Raw genomic sequence first — 22,220 nt, 5'->3', positions numbered from 1 at the left:
AATTAAATTTTTTGTTCTCGTTTATGTCAAAAAGATAGGATATGTTACATAAGTTTTTGAAAGAAATAAAGACGGTTTCCACAGAACAGCTAATTTCGATTTGGATTTTCAATCCAAAGAAATAGGCCTCTCATAGACGGCTGTGAGCTAAGATTGAGATTTGCTGCAAGCTTACAAATAAAATGGAGAAAATGAGGACGCGGTTGGCTCACCAATTTAGAAAAAAAATTAAAAATGTATGTATATCGCATGATTTAAGTTGTTGAAACTAGGAGAAAGCAATGCTATGATGTGGGACGGAACTGATTATCGCTGAAAAACTGAAACAAAGTTCATATTGTCGAATATGAAGAGTAAATATCGTTTCAATTTAGTTTGTATATTGAATTAATATAATTGTAAATTGTTTGGGATATTTATTCAGTTAAGTTTCATAAATAAGAAATGTGGAAAAATTAAATATGCAGAAATGGAGTTCCACTACAAATTGCGAATCTATAAAAATCTAATAAAGTGGAATGTCGGAACGGAATTCGTATTTATTTTTTGAGCAGATAACTGATAAAGATGGACAGAAAAAATGGAAATATAATTGTAAATTCATGATTTTACGTTTAACAAGAAAGAATTAAGTCTCTTTTTATAGTTCTCCTCATCACTGTACATGATGATGAGTTTATGTGACATTAATTAGTAATGCCAACTTTGACTTAACTTTTCTCTTTACAGAATATGTTTCTTGTTTAATTGTGCTTTAAACATATTTTCGATTTACATCCCAAAAGATATACAGACCTACATATGTATAAATTTTTTGAGAGTTTTTGTTATCGCTCCACTCATTTGTCTGGTTGGTATTTTGAAATCGGATTAGGTATTTTGCATTTTGGTCGTTGGAATTCAGTAGTTTTTAAACGTATTTATTGATATAACCAGAAAATCGGGCTTATAACCTCTTTATATAACTTTTTTGAATTTTATACACTAATTCCCTTTTTGGTATTTCCGATATTTTTGCTTTTTGCGGATGTTAATTGTATCCTTTGGTGATCCACAACATATAACCAAAATATACACACTCACATACATATATGTATGTATGTACATATGTATGTATACATGTTTATTTTAACCAAATTGATATCATTGCGTGAGTCGGTGTAAAAATACTTGGAAATATATCCTGTTACTCAATTTAAAAAAACGGATTAAACTACCGAATCATAAAAAATAACTTAAATGAAAAATAATGGCTACCGACGCTGACGAAGCACAGAGACGCCGTGAAGAATGCGAACGAAAAGCTCGACGAGGGGAAATGGATCCCCGTTTGGAGTTCACATTCCAACTGTTAATAGATGCAACTCAATTGCCAAGGCATCAACTAATGGATTATATATTCGAAGGGGACATGGTAGGTACTCATAAACTCATGAAGCGGCAATACTGCAAAAGGTATACATATGCACATTTGTATGTGGGCATGTATGTACATGATGCATTTTTTTCAGTGAATGCCCCCCTTTTACCCACAGAATGGAGTTACGCCAAACAAAAAATAATAATTTCTGACTGAATGTGATTGTTTTTTATTGAGCTTATGTTATATATTAATGATACTGTAGAAAAATGGTATTATAAACAAAATAATTTTCTTTAACAAAAAAATTTGCTAATAATGAAATATCAAAACGGTATTGTGGTTTTTTTATTAACAGTTATTGGTCAAATAAAATAAAGTTTAACAGTTTTATTAGTATGGAGTATATCCTTTTTGATGATTCAGGTCATAAAGGGAAAACCTGGCCAAGGGAGGGCGTAAAATGTAAATAATTGTTGCAGAGCAACGGTCCGTCCTGAGAGCTCCGGGCTTGAAAGGAATTGTCCCCCATCTACCCCTCTCTCTCGACCACTATTGATGATGTACAATTCATTTTCATTTCTATCTTTTTTTTGAAATACTATTAATAGCGCATAAAGGGCTAAACTTCTTTAATGAAAATGATCTCTCCTAATGCAATTACTTATGTACATGTACACATACATAGTACATATGCGTAGTTAGTTTTCTTAATTTTATATTCACACGAAGTAACAAATAAATCACTTTTTATCCGTTAGTTGGACGAAATCAATCAACTCTTTTTACCCAATATGAAAAATAAAGTTCTGTGGTTTTATCAGGAGGTGGACGAGCCGGAACCACAACCAGCGCAGGATCCCAACAAACCTGGACCCTCGCGTAGTGGCATCGCATCGAGCTGCTCAAAAACACCACAGGGTACTCTACAAAGAAAAAATACATACACATAATACAATAAAAAGACATTGGTTCAAAAGTTTTTGTGCAGTAAAGAAAAAAAATTGTATTTATATAAGTATATACATATGTATCTGTATATATGTATTTATATGCGTGCACATAAATAGTCTGTTCAAACCCATACTATATCCTTAACGATAAACGACTTATATTTACAAAATGAAAATCATACACACATACATACTTATATATTCATAACCGTTTGAAAATACATACAAAGATTCGTCTACGTATGTTTCATATTATTATTGGCTTATTAATATTCTGTGTTGTGTTGGGCTCCGTTGTTTAACAGGGTCATCACCCAGCGGATTTTCGCCGCCGAAACCGAAAAAATTGTTTCTAACTGATGGATGGACTTGTGCTTTTACTGGGATTTGTATTTACATCTTTCGCGTGAATACTTCAAAACAATTGCCTGAGGAAGGATTTCAAAAGGATTTGTAAGTTTGATAGGCTTATGTTGAAGTGTAAACCCTACAGAGGTTAATTTGCTTTTTTCCTTTACACAAAATGTTATTTACAGGAGTTATTACTTTTAGCTAATGTCCGTCTTATTATGTGTTTTCCAAAATTGATATATACACACAAACATACTCGTTGTATCCCAAAACAAAATTTTTTTTTACTGCGATTATTCGATTATTTTGGTCAAAAGATAAATAAGGATTTCTGAAGAATGCTGAGAAACTCTAGAAACGAAGTTTCTAAAAAGAAAATAAATTTGCACTGTTGAAACGTCTTAAGTCTCTCACTACTGTAACTAGCTCAATTGGCTTAATGAACCGTTTGATGAGCTTGCAAGTAACCCGCTGCCCAGGAATAGATCGCCTTTTATTTTTTATGAACACCTGCACATCTATGAACTAAAAACAAGGTCAGTTATTTAAGATATAAGAAACCATAGCATGTTTCGGTTCCTTGCGATATTTGGCCTTTGCAGTCGTAATTTATAGAATTTGTGACCCCTATGAAGTGGACGCATGGTGCGTAGGCAGTCAATCTCAAGTTTAGTTGTGTCAAATAGTTGCTCACGCTATGTACCATATACCAGGGCCACAGTAACGCGTGGCCCCATCTGCTAATATAGTTATAGATATACATATGTACATACATACTATACATTAGTACAACTTTTTTCTTAACCTTTCATTATCAGATATTGCGGCGTTATCGATGCGAAAAATATCGGACTTGTCACCTCTATTGAGCGTATTGTTGAGTACGTATTCATGCAGGCCTTAGCATTCCCTAGTTTAGAAGGGGATGAGGACGATGTAAGTTGTGGACTGATAAAAGGACAGTTGTTACCGGGTTTGAGATCATTTTGTAGTGCTTTGCGTGTTTGTGAGCAAGTTTGCGATCATGTTAATATATTTGACGACAAATGTGATATGTTCGAGAAGATTGAACGCGTCGAAGAGGTCAAGGATATGGCGAAAAATCAAGAGTTTTGTGTGCAACTGGAAGAGCGCGTAAATAATTGGATAAAGGGTGTTATGAAGATACTTGGTGAAAGCGAACAGTTGCGCAAAGAGAACGATTCAAGTGGACCACAGGATGAGTTGGAGTATTGGAAGAAGCGAGGTGCTCAATTTTCGCAATTGCTCGCACATTTGCAAGATCGCGAGGTGCAATATACATTACATTGCTTATTTTTGGCTGGCTCCCGCGTTATGCGAGTATGGAAAGAAACTGATCGAAAAATAACATTCTGCTACAACGAAGCACGTGATAACTCAAAGTTCATTCAGGCAATGGAAACGTGTTGTCACTCTCTGTATTTAGATGATCCGGTATGTAATATTGCATTGCTTACATAAATCTTAAATTTATCATATTTACCAGACTTTATTTTTTTTCTTTAAAAGGTCTGCATGAAACAGTCAATACTAAGTCTACTTCAAACGGTGCGCCTTATCTACAGTGTTTCACAATTTTATAACACATCCGAGAGAACCTCTTCCCTCATGGTGAAGGTTCGTATTTTAATTGTTCTTTTAATAACACTGGTCCACAATGGTTTTGTTCCCCAGTTATAAAATTGAGCCAATTTGAAAAATATGGTTTGGAGAAAATCGCTATAACTCAAAAATATTCATTTAAAACTTGAGTATGTTGTTTTTAAAAGTATATGTAGAGTATCGAAACATGCACAACCTAAAAAGCGATTTTTCGATATTTCACACTAGGTGTGGCATCAAGTGTGATAAATTTGTAATAAATTTTGTCAGCATAAAAAAACTCAGAACAAAAATGTTTACTGGTACATACATATGTAATTAAATCCTCCCCATGTTTTTCTTTTCATCATATAGCATATTTTGATTATCGTAAGTAAAGAATATCTTGAAAATATTTTAGTTGGGGAAGTATTACAGTATTTAAGCAAACTGCTCAAAATAATTTACATTTTTTATATCCCTAACATTAGTTAGAGAAATGCCTTTGTTTACTTGTTTTGTTATAATATTTTTTACAGATTACTAACCAAATGATTGAGACTTGCAAGTCCTACATAACATGTCGAAGTAAAGAGACTATTTGGTCACAAGATCGCAATGTTATACGTACAAAATTAGGCAATTGCATTAAGCTTAATCATATATACCATGAAACATACTACACTGTAAGGGAGCAACCCTTTTTGCCTAATCAAACTCCGTTTGGTTTTTCGGAAAATTTCGTTTTTGGAAAATTTGATACATTTTGCGATCGTCTATCGAAAATTATTTCTATGTTCAATCTGATCGAAGATTATACTCACCTATTCGAACGTCGTTTGGAGGGTCTATTGCTAGGTGAAACACTACAGGATGCCAGCAATCATTTTGAGGAAGCTAAGAAAGAGATTTTATCGAAGAAATATGATTACTTGGATCATCGAAATGGCGAGTTCAATGACGATTTCGAACGTTTTATGAGCAAAACCGACGCACTAAAGGACACTATAGCCACACTTATTGAAACCAATTTTGACACGGTGTGGGAGACACCACAATGCATCCGATTTCTTACCCGTTTTGAAAAGGTTAGTGAGAAGATACCACTCAGCCGAATGGATGAAAAGTATGTGCGCATTATAAAATATGTGGATAAGGAAGTAGACAGGGTGAATAAAATGTTTAGGAAACAACGCGATGATCCGCCCGTTTGTAGAAATTTCCCGCCAATTGCCGGACGTATCCGTTGGAGTCGCGCATTGGATGACCATATGAAAGAACTGATGGAGGCCGTACTCGATCATAAGGTGCTGAGTGGATTACCGTTAACAAAAGACTTGGAGAATCGGTATAATAATGTCACAACGTTGTTAAGAGAGTTCGAAACAGAGATTGTGTCCATTTGGCTAGATCAGGATGTAAGTTGTAGGAAAACTGTAAAAATTGATATAATTAGACAATTATTAACCATAGGTTAGCGTCGCCGATGCTTGTCTACTACAGCCACTGTTAGCTCTTCAAGGTGATCGCTTATTCGTCAATTTGCATCCCACTATACCACTGCTGATACGCGAAGCTAAGATGTTGGCTAAGTTAAATGTTGAATTGCCAATTGTGGCGGCCACACTGATGAGCCGGCAAAAGTATTTCACTACTATACAGGACTCGTTGAATGTGAGTGAAGGACATTTGTTTTGCCGATTTCTTTTCTACTCGTACTACGTACGGCATGCACTATGTTTATTCAATTTGATTGCTTACAGTGCTTGATCAAAATGTTTTTGACAACCGTGCGCGCCGTCAAATTGGAAGTGCGTCCTTTGTTTCTGCCACAATTGGTGCGCCTAACAGCAATGTTAAAGCCTGGCCTCCACACAATAAATGTAAGTTAGATTTATGTTGTTGAGCATCCTGAGGATGTCAGCTCTTCATGCTTTATCAGTTGTCATTTGCTCAGTAACATAATTCAATTAAATTACCACAATAAGTCTCTGCGACCGCTGCCTCTAGTCACCTTTATACTCGCAGGACTTGTTTTTGAGAATTTTATTTATTTATTTTAAAGTGGACTCATCAAAATTGGACGGAGTTCTATGAGCGTTGTAAACGAGCAATCGAGACTTTTAATGTACTCGTAGCACGTGTGCACGACATCTACTCCAACCGAATATTAAATGTGCTCATGTGGATGCAGGATGTCTCTTTACAGGTTTTGCCTGCAGGTAAGAATACGTACACACCTACATGTAGATAATTATATCTTAAAATCCATTGGAACATAACATATGTAAACATACAAAGCAATATGTACCTATAGTATCTTATTAGACATGCTTTCTTATAGTTTGTCTTTGTATTTTCTTTAATTTAGAAGATGAAATTTGGACTGTGGAGGAGTTTTTGGAGAAAAGCGAAGATGCTTGCAGGTCAGTCGACATATCATTGTTATTGTATTTACCTTAAATTTTTTCCATGCACGTGTTATTGATATTCGCTCCTTCTACCATACTGAAAGACGACTTGGTGTATTTTATATTTTTAAACGGTTGTATATACTTGTATATGTAGAACATCTTGATACTCGAAATCGAAATCAATGTCTAAATACTCCATAAGGTGAAAAAGCTTATAACAGAGTGGTAAGCGCGAATTGTGCAAGTACTAGAGTATCTTCGCTACACCAAACAGAAAATTTCAACTATTGTTAATAATTTCAATTGCTTTATACACCCAACTCTTTTTTTACACGGTAGATACGTTCCTCAGAAATCCGTGTAAAAAAAACCGTGTAAAAAAGGAGGCGTTTCTTATAGTTAAATGGGGGATACGTTCCATGTCATCTGAAAACCGTGGAAGCAGTGGCGTAGCTACAACTTCGGGCGCCCGGGGCCAAGGATGTTCTGCCGCCCCCCCTTATCTACCTACCTACAAGTTTCATAAGGTGGTTCGAACAAAAGTAAATTTTTACAAAATACCTTCGCAAATTCTGAAGTTCCAAAATTCTCACAATACGGTTTTTGTGCAAATTGATAGTCAATTTACAAGACACCTTATTAAAAGCCATAGAAAAAACCCATTTTCGCCCTATATCTAGTACACTTTTGACACAATTCGCAGGAATTTTTGCCCGAATTGGAGTTTTTAAAAACCATTTTGCCGCCCCCAAGACGTTGCGCCCGGGGCAACAATATTTACATAGCTACATTATTATTCGTCTCTATTCGATAACAAGCGCAATTGTTTGCGACGAACTGGACTAAAGTCGGTATCATCGCTGGAGATATCCATTTCATTTAAGAGTTATCGAATAAGGGGATTTCCCAGTTACTACTATGTATCTACATATGTTCATTTCAGCAAGTTCAGCTAAATGTGGTAAAAACAAACATATTACAAGCAGTGATTTTGAAACCGTACTAGATTAAAAATTTTTTACAAAAAAAATTTTTTCTCAACCGTGTAATTTCAAATCCTGGTAAAAAGAAACCGTGTAAAAAAAAGTTGGGTGTAACTGTAAAGCTCATTTTCAATTAATATACATCACTCCACTGGAACCTTGCTGCTCGTTACTTACTTGTAGATAATATGTATATATATATGTATGTATGTATATTTGACTATTTCTTATACAAGTATAATATAGGTATATTTGGTTATGTTTATGTTCTTGTGAATACTTCTTTGGTAGAATTTAGTGGTTAAATATTGTGTGGTGTTCGCCTTTTCAGACGGGCTGCTATTGAATTGAACCGCAAAAGTCAAATGGTGTCGGAGGCAGTGGAGGAAGTTTTGAATTTGGTTGACAAGGCGACTGAGACATTCAAGCAAATCGCAGGCGATGATATAGTTACACTGTTTGATGGTATACGCGCTTACATATATACATACATACATACATGCCTTATTGATATTTGAAGGCATATTGCTTTAATCGTATTCAATATGTTTCATTTGTGCAATAGCTACTTCACGAAATCAGACGCAACCATCATCTGCCCGGAAGGGAGAGGCAGAAGGCGGTGGAGCTGTTCCAAATGCTGCTGGTGCTAGTGGGAGCGGTGGCGGTGGCGGTGGTGGTAGTGTGGGTACCCAGCAGCAAGATTGGAGTATATTATGGTCATGCTTTGAGAATCCTTTAACTCTTCTTTCCACCACGGAGAGTCTTCCCAAGGGAATGCAAGTAATTAGTGATTTTACATATGCACAAAGGTGCACAGAATATTTGATTGGTTTTGGTAATGTACTTATAGGATATGGTCTGCAATGCAGTGGTGGAGATGCGACGATACTATAGTCGAAAGGTAATTGATGTGCTGATTAAGGTAATACGTGGCGCGTTAGATACTATTAGGCGTCGGTTTATTGACGATGAGAATGAGACCATATTGAAAAAGCCGATATTCGCACTAAATGCGCAGTTGCAGATCCCAAACGTGGTGATCAAACCGAACCTTGATGAGTTGCAAGAGATACTGACAACCGCTGGTAAAAATATCACCGGTATTGCCAAAGGCGTGGCACAGTGGACTAGCGGCAAAGAACCGGCAAGCATAACAAACAAAATAGCTGTTGATACTGAACTAAGCTAATTAATTTATTTTGATGTACTTCCAATAGCAAGTGTCAACAACGCCTCAGCCACGAATTGGACGAAATCACAATACCGGAAATCGTGCACGTCGTCGCAAACTATACACTCTGGCCTCGGAGGAACGTCCACAAATGCCTCACATGCTGAAATCGTTTTATGCCGCCATCATGGATAATAAAGAGGTTGCGAAGGCGCTAAATTTGCTCTCAAATTGTACAAAAAATATCAAACCCGAAATACAAACCTACATAAAACGTTGGAAACCATACCATTTCCTGTGGAAAAATGATCGTACAACTCGTCAATTAATGGAGTTTGGTTTGCAGGAATTCGAATCAACTTTACGGTGCTTGGCCGAGTTGGACGCCAATTTGCTAGTAGAGCCCGAAATGGAGGTGTTTGGTCATTGTGTATCCGTTTACAATGAACGACTTAAATATGGATTGGCCATTGAGATCAAATGTAAGTGAAAATGCGTTGCAAAAGTGGAAATTGATTATTAGCATGGCAAATTATAGTAATTGGCATCACCGTGAATTTCATAGTCGACTTTCTTTTGAATTTTACTGCTATTGATTTTTGCTAACTGTGAGCAAACGATTTGCCTAGCACCAAACAGGGCTTCACCCAAATCAATGCCATTGCTTACGTTTGAAGTGTAAATCAGCACTCATTATTTTATTATGAACTGAACGGACTTTTTGAATGGCAGCGTTTAACAAGTACATGGTACTTGCAACGAATTGATTACAATTCTTATGTATTGGTATTAAGCAATGGCTTGTGCGAGACCTTTCGAAAATAGCTAAGTTTTTAGATTTTATATTTTGGTTTTGTGTGTTTTAGCTTGTAATCATAAGATCGGACAAGCTATGAAGAAGAAATACAAAAAAGAGATGGACTACGTCTACGCGGTAATCAATGAAATGGATCGCAAGTTGGACAGGCCAATACGTGATCTCGATGACGTGCGCATGATAATGGAGACCTTAAGTAAAATTAGAGAGCAAGAAGTTGATATGGAGTTGCGCATTGATCCAATAGAAGTAAGATGATATTGTTTTATATTCGATGCTATGATTATCAGATATTTTTGCATTACCAGGAGGCATTTAATGTACTTACCCGCTTTGAGGTGCAAGTGGAACGTGAACAATTCGATTTGGTAGATAACTTACGGAGTACTTTTCAAAATTTATTGTCTTGTGCCCTTCAAGCTCAAGTGAAACTGCTTGATATGCAACCGTCCTTTCAAGATGATCTCAAGAACAATTTAGAGAAATTTAAACAAGATAAAATACAATACGTAAATGAATATCGCAATGCCGGTCCTATGCAACCTGGGCTAACCCCACGTGAGGCCTCCGATCGCTTAATTTTATTCCAAAATCGTTTCGAGGGTATGTGGCGTCGCCTGCAAACCTACCAGAATGGTGAAGAATTATTTGGTTTACCCCAAACTGACTATCCGGAATTGGGTCAGATACGAAAAGAATTAAATTTGTTGCAGAAACTCTATAAACTGTATAATGATGTCATAGATCGGGTGAGCAGTTATTATGATATACCATGGAACGAAGTGGACATCGAAGAGATCAACAACGAACTAATGGAGTTCCAGAATCGGTGCCGTAAACTTCCAAAAGGTTTGAAGGAGTGGCCGGCTTTCCATGCACTAAAGAAAACCATCGACGATTTCAATGATATGTGTCCATTATTGGAGTTGATGGCGAATAAGGCAATGAAGCCTCGACATTGGCAACGCATCATGGACGTTACCAAATATATCTTCGAATTCGATTCGGAAGGATTCTCATTGAAGAATATATTGGAGGCGCCTCTGCTTAAACACAAAGAGGATATTGAAGATATTTGTATTAGTGCAATGAAAGAGAAGGATATCGAGGCTAAATTAAAGCAAGTCACAAACGAATGGTCCGTTCATGAATTACAATTCATGAGTTTCAACAACCGCGGTGAACTGTTACTGCGCGGTGATACGACAGCTGAAACAATAGGTCAGCTAGAAGATAGCTTAATGGTGTTGGGGTCATTGTTATCCAACCGCTACAACGCACCATTTCGTAAACAAATTCAACAGTAAGTTTGTTGATCAATTTCTAATAATAATAATAATAATAATAATAACAATTGTACTTTGTTCATTCCAGATGGGTCTATGATTTATCCAACTCGAATGAGATTTTGGAACGTTGGTTATTGGTGCAGAATATGTGGGTTTATTTAGAGGCTGTCTTTGTAGGTGGTGACATTGCTAAACAGCTTCCGAAAGAAGCCAAGAGATTCTCTAAAATCGACAAATCCTGGCAAAAGATAATGCAACGTGCACATGAGACTCCGGGTGTGGTTGCATGTTGTGTCGGTGACGATCTTCTTAAACAGCTGTTACCTCATTTGCAGGAACAGTTGGAAATATGTCAGAAATCACTGAGTGGCTATTTGGAACGCAAACGAATGATGTTTCCACGCTTCTTTTTTGTTTCTGATCCAGCACTCTTAGAGATACTGGGCCAGGCTTCCGATTCACATACCATACAAAATCATTTACTATCCATTTTCGATAATACGCGCAAAGTGAAATTCCATGACATTGAATACAACAAGATGATGGCAATCATCTCTAGTGAGGGTGAGATGATACAATTAGATCGCGCGATTCGTGCTGAGGGTTCCGTCGAGACATGGCTAACTCAGTTGCTGGTCACCGCACAGCAGTCATTGCATTCGATTATCCGCACCGCTTATGCAACAATAAATGATCCAAATTTCACCTTGCTGGGATTTTTAGAGAAAGTCCCAGCGCAAATTGGTCTTTTGGGTATACAAATGATTTGGACACGCGACGCGGAAATGGCGCTGATGCAGGCCAGGCATGAGAGGAAAGTCATGTCGGAGACGAATAATAAGTTTCTTGAAATTCTAAACACGCTAATTGATCAAACCACAAGAAATTTGACCAAAATGGAGCGAACTAATTTCGAAACCCTAATTACCATACATGTACATCAACGGGATATATTCGATATATTGGTAAGGCTGTATGCACCGAAAAATTCAAAACATTTAAAAGACATGTGCGTGCGCGACAATCTTTGTTTTCAGTGCCGGATGAACATTAAATCAGCAAACGATTTTGAGTGGTTAAAACAGTGTCGTTTTTACTTCAAAGAGGACTTGGACAAAACTTGGATTTCAGTAACAGATGTAACCTTCACTTATCAAAATGAATATTTGGGCTGCACAGATCGTTTGGTGATCACGCCGCTAACAGATCGGTAAGATTAGATTAAGCGCAAAAAATGTTGGGAGCAGTTAATTAACTGAAATTAATGAAGGCTTTAGGGTTTGTCGTTCTCACTTTGTTAGCACGATCGCACATTAATTTAACGTTTAAATCGATGAAATTAGGAGCAAGCCAAAAGTGTGCTGTCAACGTGAGGTGTAAAAATATACATTGCTGTTTGAAAATTTAACGGTATATATGTATTTACTAAAAACGTTAATTTGCACGGAGATTTCAAAATTTGGTTGCTTTAGTTAGTTTGGTCCAAGTATCTCCTAAAGAAATTAATTTGATAATGGCCATGGACGGTCAGGAATGAAATCTCCTTTTTTTTCTTATGTGCTTCAGCAAATCGAGATATAAGTCAGAGAATATAGATAAAAGAGTAGATACGAATCAATTGAATCACAGTTAAGGGGTTACGTACGAATTAATTTGCAATTTACCATATATGCTCAAATCATTCAACCAAATTGTATGTATTTGAATTTTCCTTTGCTCGTTTTATGATTGTCGGGGAATTGCTTTCTATTACTATCGCGTAGTTGTTACATCACACTCGCCCAAGCGCTAACACTGAGCATGGGTGGCGCACCATGTGGTCCAGCGGGTACCGGAAAAACGGAAACTGTAAAGGACATGGGAAAGACGCTGGCTAAGTACGTGGTTGTATTTAATTGCTCCGACCAAATGGATTACAGGTATTAAAATGTAGCAGCGCAGTAAATTTCACGTAAGCTATACTTACAATGTAAGAATATGTGAGGTATTCCAGAGTTCAGCATGCTCCTTTAACCTTAATGATAACAGATAGAGTTAAATTCTTTATAAATCGAAATTAAGCACAAAAATAGATTAAATTTATGTAATAACAGTTACAAAAGACGAAATATAATAGAAAGATAATAGTGTGCAAGATTTCTGTATAATATTTTTCAATTTCGATGGTTCGAGTATAAACTGTCATTGATTTTTTTGCTCGTGTCATAAGAAATTTGTGCACTTGAATATTGCTTTATTAATGACATGGACGTCTGATAAAAATTATTCTTTGTTAAACAGGGGTCTCGGGCGTATCTACAAGGGCTTGGCTCAGTCTGGCACGTGGGGCTGTTTTGATGAGTTCAACCGCATCGAACTTCCGGTCTTGTCGGTTGCAGCGCAACAAGTTGCAGTGGTATTAACAGCCAAGAAGGAGAAAAAGAAAACATTTATATTCACCGATGGAGATACGATTGAGATGAACCCTGAGTTTGGCATATTTATAACAATGGTAAGTGGTAGAGTTGCATAATGTGGAGGGTGTGGAGGGGCAAATGCGATGGTGTGGTAACAAATTTTCACCAAACTATTAAACAGCCGAGTTCCCAGATAAGGACATTTGCGACAACCATTTGTTGCTCGCAGAAATAAACTTTTAATTACTATTATGCGCGCATACGCATACATAACCGTGGGCAAATACTGGTGCAGACTACCGGCAGTGTTAGTATGGACAAAGTTTGTTATTTAAATTCCATTAAAGTGTGCCTCATTAAAGAAACAATTCGTGTATTGTCGCGGTGGTTGCCGGCGGGTGATTGCCAAATTGACACGCGGTGCTGAACTTTCTTCTTTCGCGACGCTGCCTCGAAAAGTATAAAAAGTATAATGTCCGATGTTCAGAGTTTGTGTTTTCGCGTTTTTTGTTCTCCTTCATTGTTTTTATTCGCCTTTGTATGTCAAGCTTTAAAATACTTTCATCGTGAAAGTGTATTGGGACGGAAAATTAAATTTGGTTTCAACTCGGCTTGTATATGTTGTTAATCAATGTGCTAAAAATTAGTGCTGTGCCCAAGTCATACATATGTATATGTATATACCATGTGATATAACTAATAATTGTAAATTAATAATGACATTAAAATCTGCAAGATGCTTGGCTGAGCTGTCTGCTCTTTGCTTCGTGCCCTTTGATCCAATCCGGCAAATTATGGAGCGCCTTCTGTCTAAAGCAAATAACCAGTTAACCTACCCATAGGATCTACTACATGCTCAGATTGCGGGCCCATATACAGTTTGAAATGCCCATGTTAACACATATCTTTACGTCTACAATATTCTCTAAGCCCTACAATAAATTTTTCTGAAACCTTTTTTCAGCTCATATACATATGTATATTATATTATATTAGGTACTTAAATAATATTTCTCCTATATAGTTTTTTTAACCATAAACAGTGATTTCGCTCTCTAATGAGTTATATTTCTTTTAACAAATATGGGACTGCCTAGTTGGGTTGAAATAGTCTGTTACCAGTTGATTGCACTACCGGGTAGTGAGGTATGCATGGGGGAGTGTATTAGTGTGACCCTTAACAGCTTGGCTCTGCCGGCATTAATATTTGTTGACAAGTGTTAATGGCTTATGGCAAGCGTCACTGCAAGCGACATGTAAATACATACAAGTATGTGTGTGCATAAGAGTGTTCGTTCGTGCTTATGGAGACATCCACACAAACATACATGTTTTTTGCACATACATGTATGTATGCATAGGTAGGTGAATGCAGCGCTGCCAAAAGTTGGATTGTGGTTCTGGGTGACAAATTTCATTATGTTTTAATCTTGTATCACTTAGCAAGTCATACAGACTTTCATATGATAACAAAAGTGACGTGAAAAGAACGCGGGTTATAAAGTCGTCTAGAGTCTTGTTGTATGCTGTATGTAATTTATAAGTATGGGGCATTTCACACGTGATATTGTTATAGAGCATTGTATTGGAATTGCGGTTATTTCGGTATTTGCAATTCATGCTCGAATATACTAGTCAGTATCATTGTTATATCCCGCCAAGAAGTAACTTCAAACATACCATACATATCCTTATATGTACATATCTGTACGTGACTGAAAGATTTGCCATAATCAGCTGATTCGCTGACGTCACACGACAGGTAATATATACTTCATTTATAATGTCTAGCATACAATATGTTAATTATGGTGACAATTCTGCCTGATCATATGTTTGCGTCGTAGGCTAGACGCTGTATTGAAATGCTTTACAAATACAATAGATGCCCAGATGCTTATGTCATGACCAACTCTGACCTATAGAGTGGCTTCAGTGTTGATTACAGATTATGGGTCTATACTTAAAACTCGTTGACGATTTATTTACCAGCTTGTCATGGTTAATACTAGAAAGCTAACGAATGCATCAATAGGTACAGGATCAACATAATTATCATCTTTGGGATATGTTTTTCAGGTTACTTAAGTTAGGTAGTACAATTTCGCTGGAGAAGTGTCCTTTCATAATCTCTTTTATTGTAACTTACGTAAATGTTTATATATTGTATGTCAGCTTAATGATTTGTTGTCCTTAAAAAACGAAATGTCACTTAAAATTTCTCAGAGTGTGAATCAAAGGTATAAGGAACATCTGTGCTCATCGCTAAGGCTCGTTCTTTGTGTCTAATATTTTGATTTTTTCCCTTTCGTTGCATATACCTACATATGTGTACACTTATTCTTATCTGAATTATTTGTATTACTGTTGCAGAATCCTGGCTACGCTGGCAGAAAAGAATTACCTGAAAATTTGAAAATACAATTTCGCACTGTCGCGATGATGGTGCCAGACCGGCAAATAATAATACGTGTCAAGTTGGCTTCATGTGGCTTTTTGGAGAATATTACACTGGCGAGAAAATTTTACACACTTTATAAACTGTGTGAGGAGCAGTTAACTAAGCAGGTGCATTATGATTTTGGTTTGAGAAACATTTTATCGGTACTGCGTACTTTGGGTGCTGCCAAGCGGAGAAACTCGAAGGATGGCGAGAGTACGATTGTGATGCGTGTCCTACGCGATATGAATCTCTCGAAGTTGATTGATGAAGACGAACCGTTATTCATGTCGCTGGTGTCGGATTTGTTTCCCAATCAGGTAGGTAATAAAAAAGTGGATATTGATTTGCCATTGTTCGCATATATGAAGTGTATTTTGACTTCCTTTACGTAGACACTCGAAAAGACCAATTATCCAGAACTTGAAGCAGCTATTGCTCAGCAGACGGAAGAAGCTAATTTGGTCTACCATCCTCCATGGGTTCTCAAATTAATACAACTATACGAAACCCAAACTGTTCGACATGGTATTATGACATTGGGTCCCAGTGGCGCTGGTAAGACAACATGCATCCATACACTAATGAAGGCACTCACTCAAATGGGTGACAATCATCGCGAGATGCGTATGAATCCAAAGGCTATAACGGCTGCTCAAATGTTTGGCCGTTTAGATGTGGCTACCAATGACTGGACCGATGGCATATTTTCGGCTTTGTGGCGCAAAACGCTCAAATTAAAAAGTGGCGAACATATTTGGCTCGTGCTCGATGGTCCTGTAGATAGTATTTGGATTGAAAATTTGAACTCAGTTCTAGATGATAACAAGACATTGACGTTGGCAAATGGCGATCGTCTTACTATGGCGCCAACTGTAAAAATAATTTTCGAACCTCACAACATTGACAACGCGTCACCGGCAACTGTGTCCCGGAATGGAATGGTGTACATGAGTTCCTCAGGGTTAGATTCCAGACCGAGTAAGAAAGTGTAGACAGACTCGTTTTGGGTAGACGTTTAAATAATTATTTTCGATTAGTTGTACAAGCTTGGCTAAAGAACCGCGCACCTGGTGAAAAATCAGTTTTTTGGGCTCTCTTCGAGCAAACTTTCATTCAGGTTTACAACTGGGGCACACAAAACCTTAAACTTTTGATGTCGGTGTTGCAATGCAATATAGTACGACAGATGCTATCGATTTTAGAGGGCTTGGTGCCGGTAAAGAAGGAGGAGGAACAAGCTGTCAGCCTTTCAAGTAAAGAAACAAATGACGGTAAGTATTTTACAGGTAGAATTTCCATTTTACAACTCTCAATTACGCGATCTGATAAGTGAGCAAAAGCAGCAATCAACTGGCTAAGGCGGCTCTGCGTTGTTGCATTAAAACCAAAAATCGTTGCACAATACATATAGTATCACATGAAAACAATATCAATAACTTTTATATGATTATATTATATACTCACATATCGATGCATAACAATACATATTGAAGCAGCAAAAGCGGGAAAACACAAAATCATAGCGAAGGTGAATGAAATTAACCAGGAGCGTCGAAACTCCGCCGCCAGCGGGGATGGCGGTAATGTATACGCAACAGCTTATCAAACAAACATTTGTCACAACGATACGCACTCCTTCTCGTACTAACACACACACATTATGTACACACATACTTATTGGCTCTGTCGTTCCAATGAATGTGTTCCGTTTATTTGCTTAGTGTTTTTGTGCCAAGTCTCTTTGTAGGAAAATTAACGGATAAAAAAGAAAATAAAATTATTCTCCAGCACCTGAGGTCAAGGACTCAAAACGCACTACACCATCACCATATTTAAATTCGTTTCTTTCTGTCAAATACATTTATATAGCTTTTTATTGTAAATATACAAAGATTCATACACACTACAAACCACACAACAGATTCAACACACACCGCTGCTATCCATTTATCTGTAAATGTATGTATTCTGTGTCTGCAACCATTCACTTGATGTCTTCTCGTGATCTGCGGATTCGGTGCCTACAATTGTCTGTCTGCAATTATTTCATAGTATGTATGTGAGCGTGATTATTTAGTCCACTTTCCTATGTAATACCAGATATTATTATACGAGTATATCGTCCCCTCAATATAACAATAGCGTATAATTTTTTTGGGGTTTTGAGAAAATCGTGTTTAAAGTTTTTGTCAAATTAGATGTCTATTAAAACCTCAATATCGCGGTAAATAAAAATTCTTCATAGTGGATTTTTCGATGAGTACTTTATACCGTTTCTTGTCTTTAAATTTACCAAGTTTTTTATTCTACGCATCCTTTAAGCCCATAATTATGTTATTCAAGGCGCAAGTCCTCCATATAGGCCATTTTATTTTTTAAGGAATTCGTATGATGTATCTGATACACTATTTTATTTTGTATGGTATACGCTGTTTTATTCAATAATTTTACGGTATTTTTATTAAAATATTTGATCTCAAAAATATCATTTTGTAACATTATAAAACAATAATTAATTCATAGTTTTGTTAATTCAGTGGCATTTATTCATTACTTTCCAATTTGGGTTATTATAAACCAAAAATTATGACAAATGAAGGTATACATTGCGTAAATCAAAAATAACTAGAAATTCATTCGTCTTCATTCTCTTCCTCTGCTACATCTGGCTCATCTAAACAATTTCGCTTGTTTCCACCTCGTAAGTTAAAAAAAAAATGACTGCGAGCCACGAGGAATTACACCCTTTTGCACAAATTTTGAAGATCATGCACGATTACAAATTGGCAGCTTTTTATTGTATTTGCCACTAAACGAAAAGTTGAACACTTCTTTTTGAGGTATCTCTATGTCCGGCAATCCCACAGCGAAATCAAACTCATCTGTCTTTGGAGCAATTTCCACAACGACTGGTGGTTTCGTGTCACAGCCTGTTGATATTTACCTTACTTACTTCACTTATGTACATTATATAAAAGACGATACTCACTCAGATGTTTAAAATCCATATTTTTAATGAACAAACTTTCTCTGCGAAATGAATTTGCAAGCTGAAATTTCAAATGACTACAATATTTCCTTGGCATTCATGTAGTCAAAACAACGTAAAAATCGCATAGGCTACTACTCTTGTAAATTTCTGATAAAACTTTCGAATTTGTATTGAAAATAAAACAGCTTATGTGGAGTATAGAAATGGTCGGAATAAAACTATTATTATAAGCTATTTTATGAGTTAAAGTTTTGATAAATTGTATTTATTTCTACAGGCTAAAATGGAGTATAATGCGCATACACTATTATTCTTTTAACAACTTTGCAGTAGCAATTTCAAGCAAAATAGCGCATATGAGCTTATACACTTATTGAAGGAAACTTTTGAACATGAAATTATACACCATTTTTTCCAATGACATTTTGACCCACTTTGTGGAAGTAGAATTTGACGAAATTTTGACCAGACATAGAATCAATGATGGAGATTCTATATATGCAATAAAAAAATAATGGCGTATGAGCACATACGCTATTGTTATATTGAGGGGACGATATGCTGTTTGTCGACGTGTTGTAACTGTTTTGTTGTAACTAAATCCATTCGTATATACTTATTTGTTGACCACCTACCTGGCTATGCTTAGGGAAAGTTCTAGGTGACTCACTAGATCATTATTTTTTATTAAACTTTCACAGACGAGCTTCCCGAGGAACCGGCTGTAGAGGAGAAGGAAGATACATGCACACCCGAACATTTGCATCGACTATATATCTTTGCGCTAGCTTGGGGTCTCGGGGGATATCTCAGTGCCGCTGACCGCATTCGTCTGGATTTATATATTAAAGAAGCTTTCCCCCAGTTGGACTACGCGCAGGCGACTAGCACCGAAAGTAGTATTTTCGATTTCTTCGTTTCCGAAGCAGGCACGTGGCAGGCATGGAAGACACTGGTCACTCCATATATGTATCCAGAGTTATCTACACCAGACTATCTAAATATTCTGGTGCCCATCATTGATAATGTACGTATGGATTACCTAATCGCCACCATTGCGAATCAGGAAAGTGCTGTAATGTTGATCGGCGAACAGGGTACTGGAAAGACGGTGATAATGAAGAACTTTATGAGGAAAATGAATCCGGAGGCTTATATGGGCCGCTCTTTCAATTTTTCATCGGCCACCAGTCCATACCAATTTCAACGTACTATCGAGAGTTATGTGGAGAAACGTGTTGGGGTTACTTTTGGTCCTCCAGGAGGACGTAAATTGATTGTGTTTATTGATGATGTCAATTTGCCAGAGATAAATGAATGGGGCGATCAAGTGACGAATGAAATTGTTCGCCAAAGTATGGATATGAAAGGCTTTTACAGTTTGGAGAAGCCTGGCGATTTTACGACAGTAGTGGATGTTCAATATGTTGCCGCAATGGGTTTGCCAGGTGGTGGCCGTAACGACATACCTTCGCGATTAAAACGACAATTTTGTGTGTTTAATTGCAATATTCCGGATGATGAGTCGATTGATAAAATATTTCGTGTTATTGGTGAAGGGCATTATAATGCCAAACGTGGGTTTACGTCGGAGGTACGTAGTTTAGTCAAGAAGTTAATTGTTGTGACTCGTCATTTGTGGCAGCGAACGCGTGAGAAACTTTTACCCACACCTGCCAAATTTCATTATGTGTTTAGCTTACGTGACTTATCGCGGATATGGCAAGGTATGGTGGGGACTTTGTCAACTGTTATAACAGCAGATAGCGTGCTCATGTCATTGTGGAAACATGAATGCACACGGGTATTTGCAGACCGTTTTACGACTTTTCAGGATAAAGAGTGGTTTAGTTCGGAGTTAGCTTGTCTTGTGCGTGAGGAGCTTGGTGAAGCTTACTCGCAGATGATTATTCCGAACCCGGTGTTTGTAGATTTCATGCGCGATGCACCTGAACCAACGGGTGAGGAGGGAGAGGACGCTGATATGGAGTTACCCAAAGTTTACGAACCGGTGAATTCTCATGAAGTGCTCCGGGAGCGTCTCGTTATGTTCCTCGCACAGTTTAATGAAATGGTACGAGGCTCTGGGATGGATCTGGTTTTCTTCCCTGATGCTATGCTGCATTTGGTGAAGATCTCTCGAATCATTCGGCATCCGAGGGGAAACGTCATGCTTGTCGGGGTCGGTGGATCGGGTAAACAATCATTGACAAAATTGGCATCATTTATAGCTGGCTACAAAACATTCCAAATTGCTTTGACACGGTCGTATAATGTAGCCAACTTTCTGGAGGACTTAAAATTATTATATCGCACCTGTGGTGTTCAAGGCAAAGGAACAACGTTTTTATTTACTGATATGGACATTAAAGAAGAGGGATTCCTTGAATACCTCAACAATATATTATCATCTGGTGTGATATCAAATCTATTTTCTCGAGACGAACAAGCTGAAATTGTACAAGAATTGACTCCGGTTATGAAACGAGAAAATCAGCGAAAAACAGCGACCCCGGAAAGTGTGATGGAGTTTTTCTTGGCCCGCACATGCGCCAATCTTCATGTGGCTTTTTGTTTCTCGCCAGTTGGTGAAACATTCCGATCGAGGGTGCAACGTTTTCCGGCATTGGTGTCCGGATGCACTATCGATTGGTTCCAGCCGTGGCCAAAGGATGCACTCGTCTCGGTGGCAAGACACTTTCTGAGTGACTTTGAAATTGAGTGTACACCGGCAGTGAAGGAAGAGTTGGTCAATGCGCTCGGCTCTATTCAAGATATAGTCGCGGAAACATCGTTAGAATATTTCCAGCGTTTTAGACGTGCAACACACGTGACACCGAAGTCATATTTGAATTTCATTGCTGGTTACAAAAATATATATCAGCAAACACAGAAAGAATTGCGAGATGGTGCAGAAAAGATGGACACTGGGTTGGAGAAGTTAAAGGAAGCCTCCGCTTCAGTTGAAATACTGAAAAAGGACTTGGTGGTAATGGAAGAGGAGTTGGTGGAGGCCTCCAAAAATGCCGAATCTGTGTTAGTGGAAGTTACCGAAAGAGCAATGCAAGCCGAAATCGTGAAAAATCAAGTTCTCATTGTAAAAGACAAAGCCGAGGCATTAGTTGCATGCATTGCACAAGAAAAAGCACTTGCCGAGGAAAAGTTAGAGGCTGCCAAGCCGGCGCTGGAAGAGGCCGAAATGGCATTGAATACAATAAAACCAGCGCACATTGCAACAGTACGCAAGTTGGGTCGACCGCCACATTTAATTATGAGAATCATGGATTGTGTTCTGATTTTATTCAAAAGAAAATTACATCCTTGCATACCGGATTCTGGAACACCGTGTCCGAAGCCATCTTGGCAAGAATCCTTAAAGGTATTTTTTTGTCGAAATGAGGATTATGTCAAGGAGACCATTCGCATTTTCACATGTTGTTTTAATT

The 22,220-nt window shown here is 37.5% G+C and overlaps 1 protein-coding gene across 1 annotated transcript in view; it reads left to right on the top strand.

Annotated features, from left to right (window-relative positions):
- LOC126751624 (dynein axonemal heavy chain 5) overlaps nucleotides 1–22,220 on the top strand; it is a 34,721-nt gene that overhangs the window by 760 nt on the left and 11,741 nt on the right. The window contains 25 exon segments of the mRNA XM_050462027.1: nucleotides 1,277–1,414; nucleotides 2,122–2,281; nucleotides 2,619–2,766; nucleotides 3,483–4,119; nucleotides 4,195–4,302; nucleotides 4,806–5,684; nucleotides 5,740–5,940; nucleotides 6,030–6,149; nucleotides 6,332–6,488; nucleotides 6,638–6,692; nucleotides 7,995–8,128; nucleotides 8,229–8,446; nucleotides 8,517–8,861; nucleotides 8,863–9,319; nucleotides 9,704–9,903; nucleotides 9,963–10,957; nucleotides 11,029–11,908; nucleotides 11,981–12,153; nucleotides 12,707–12,862; nucleotides 13,224–13,434; nucleotides 15,713–16,099; nucleotides 16,175–16,760; nucleotides 16,820–17,053; nucleotides 17,276–17,362; nucleotides 19,476–22,153. Coding sequence (XP_050317984.1) covers nucleotides 1,277–1,414; nucleotides 2,122–2,281; nucleotides 2,619–2,766; nucleotides 3,483–4,119; nucleotides 4,195–4,302; nucleotides 4,806–5,684; nucleotides 5,740–5,940; nucleotides 6,030–6,149; nucleotides 6,332–6,488; nucleotides 6,638–6,692; nucleotides 7,995–8,128; nucleotides 8,229–8,446; nucleotides 8,517–8,861; nucleotides 8,863–9,319; nucleotides 9,704–9,903; nucleotides 9,963–10,957; nucleotides 11,029–11,908; nucleotides 11,981–12,153; nucleotides 12,707–12,862; nucleotides 13,224–13,434; nucleotides 15,713–16,099; nucleotides 16,175–16,760; nucleotides 16,820–17,053; nucleotides 17,276–17,362; nucleotides 19,476–22,153 — 10,344 coding nt within the window.

This window comes from Bactrocera neohumeralis, chromosome 2 (assembly GCF_024586455.1).
Source record: "Bactrocera neohumeralis isolate Rockhampton chromosome 2, APGP_CSIRO_Bneo_wtdbg2-racon-allhic-juicebox.fasta_v2, whole genome shotgun sequence".
Classification (NCBI taxonomy): Eukaryota; Metazoa; Arthropoda; class Insecta; order Diptera; family Tephritidae; genus Bactrocera; species Bactrocera neohumeralis.
Note: the sequence above shows the minus strand (reverse complement) of the source record. Positions and strands in the feature narration are given on the sequence as shown.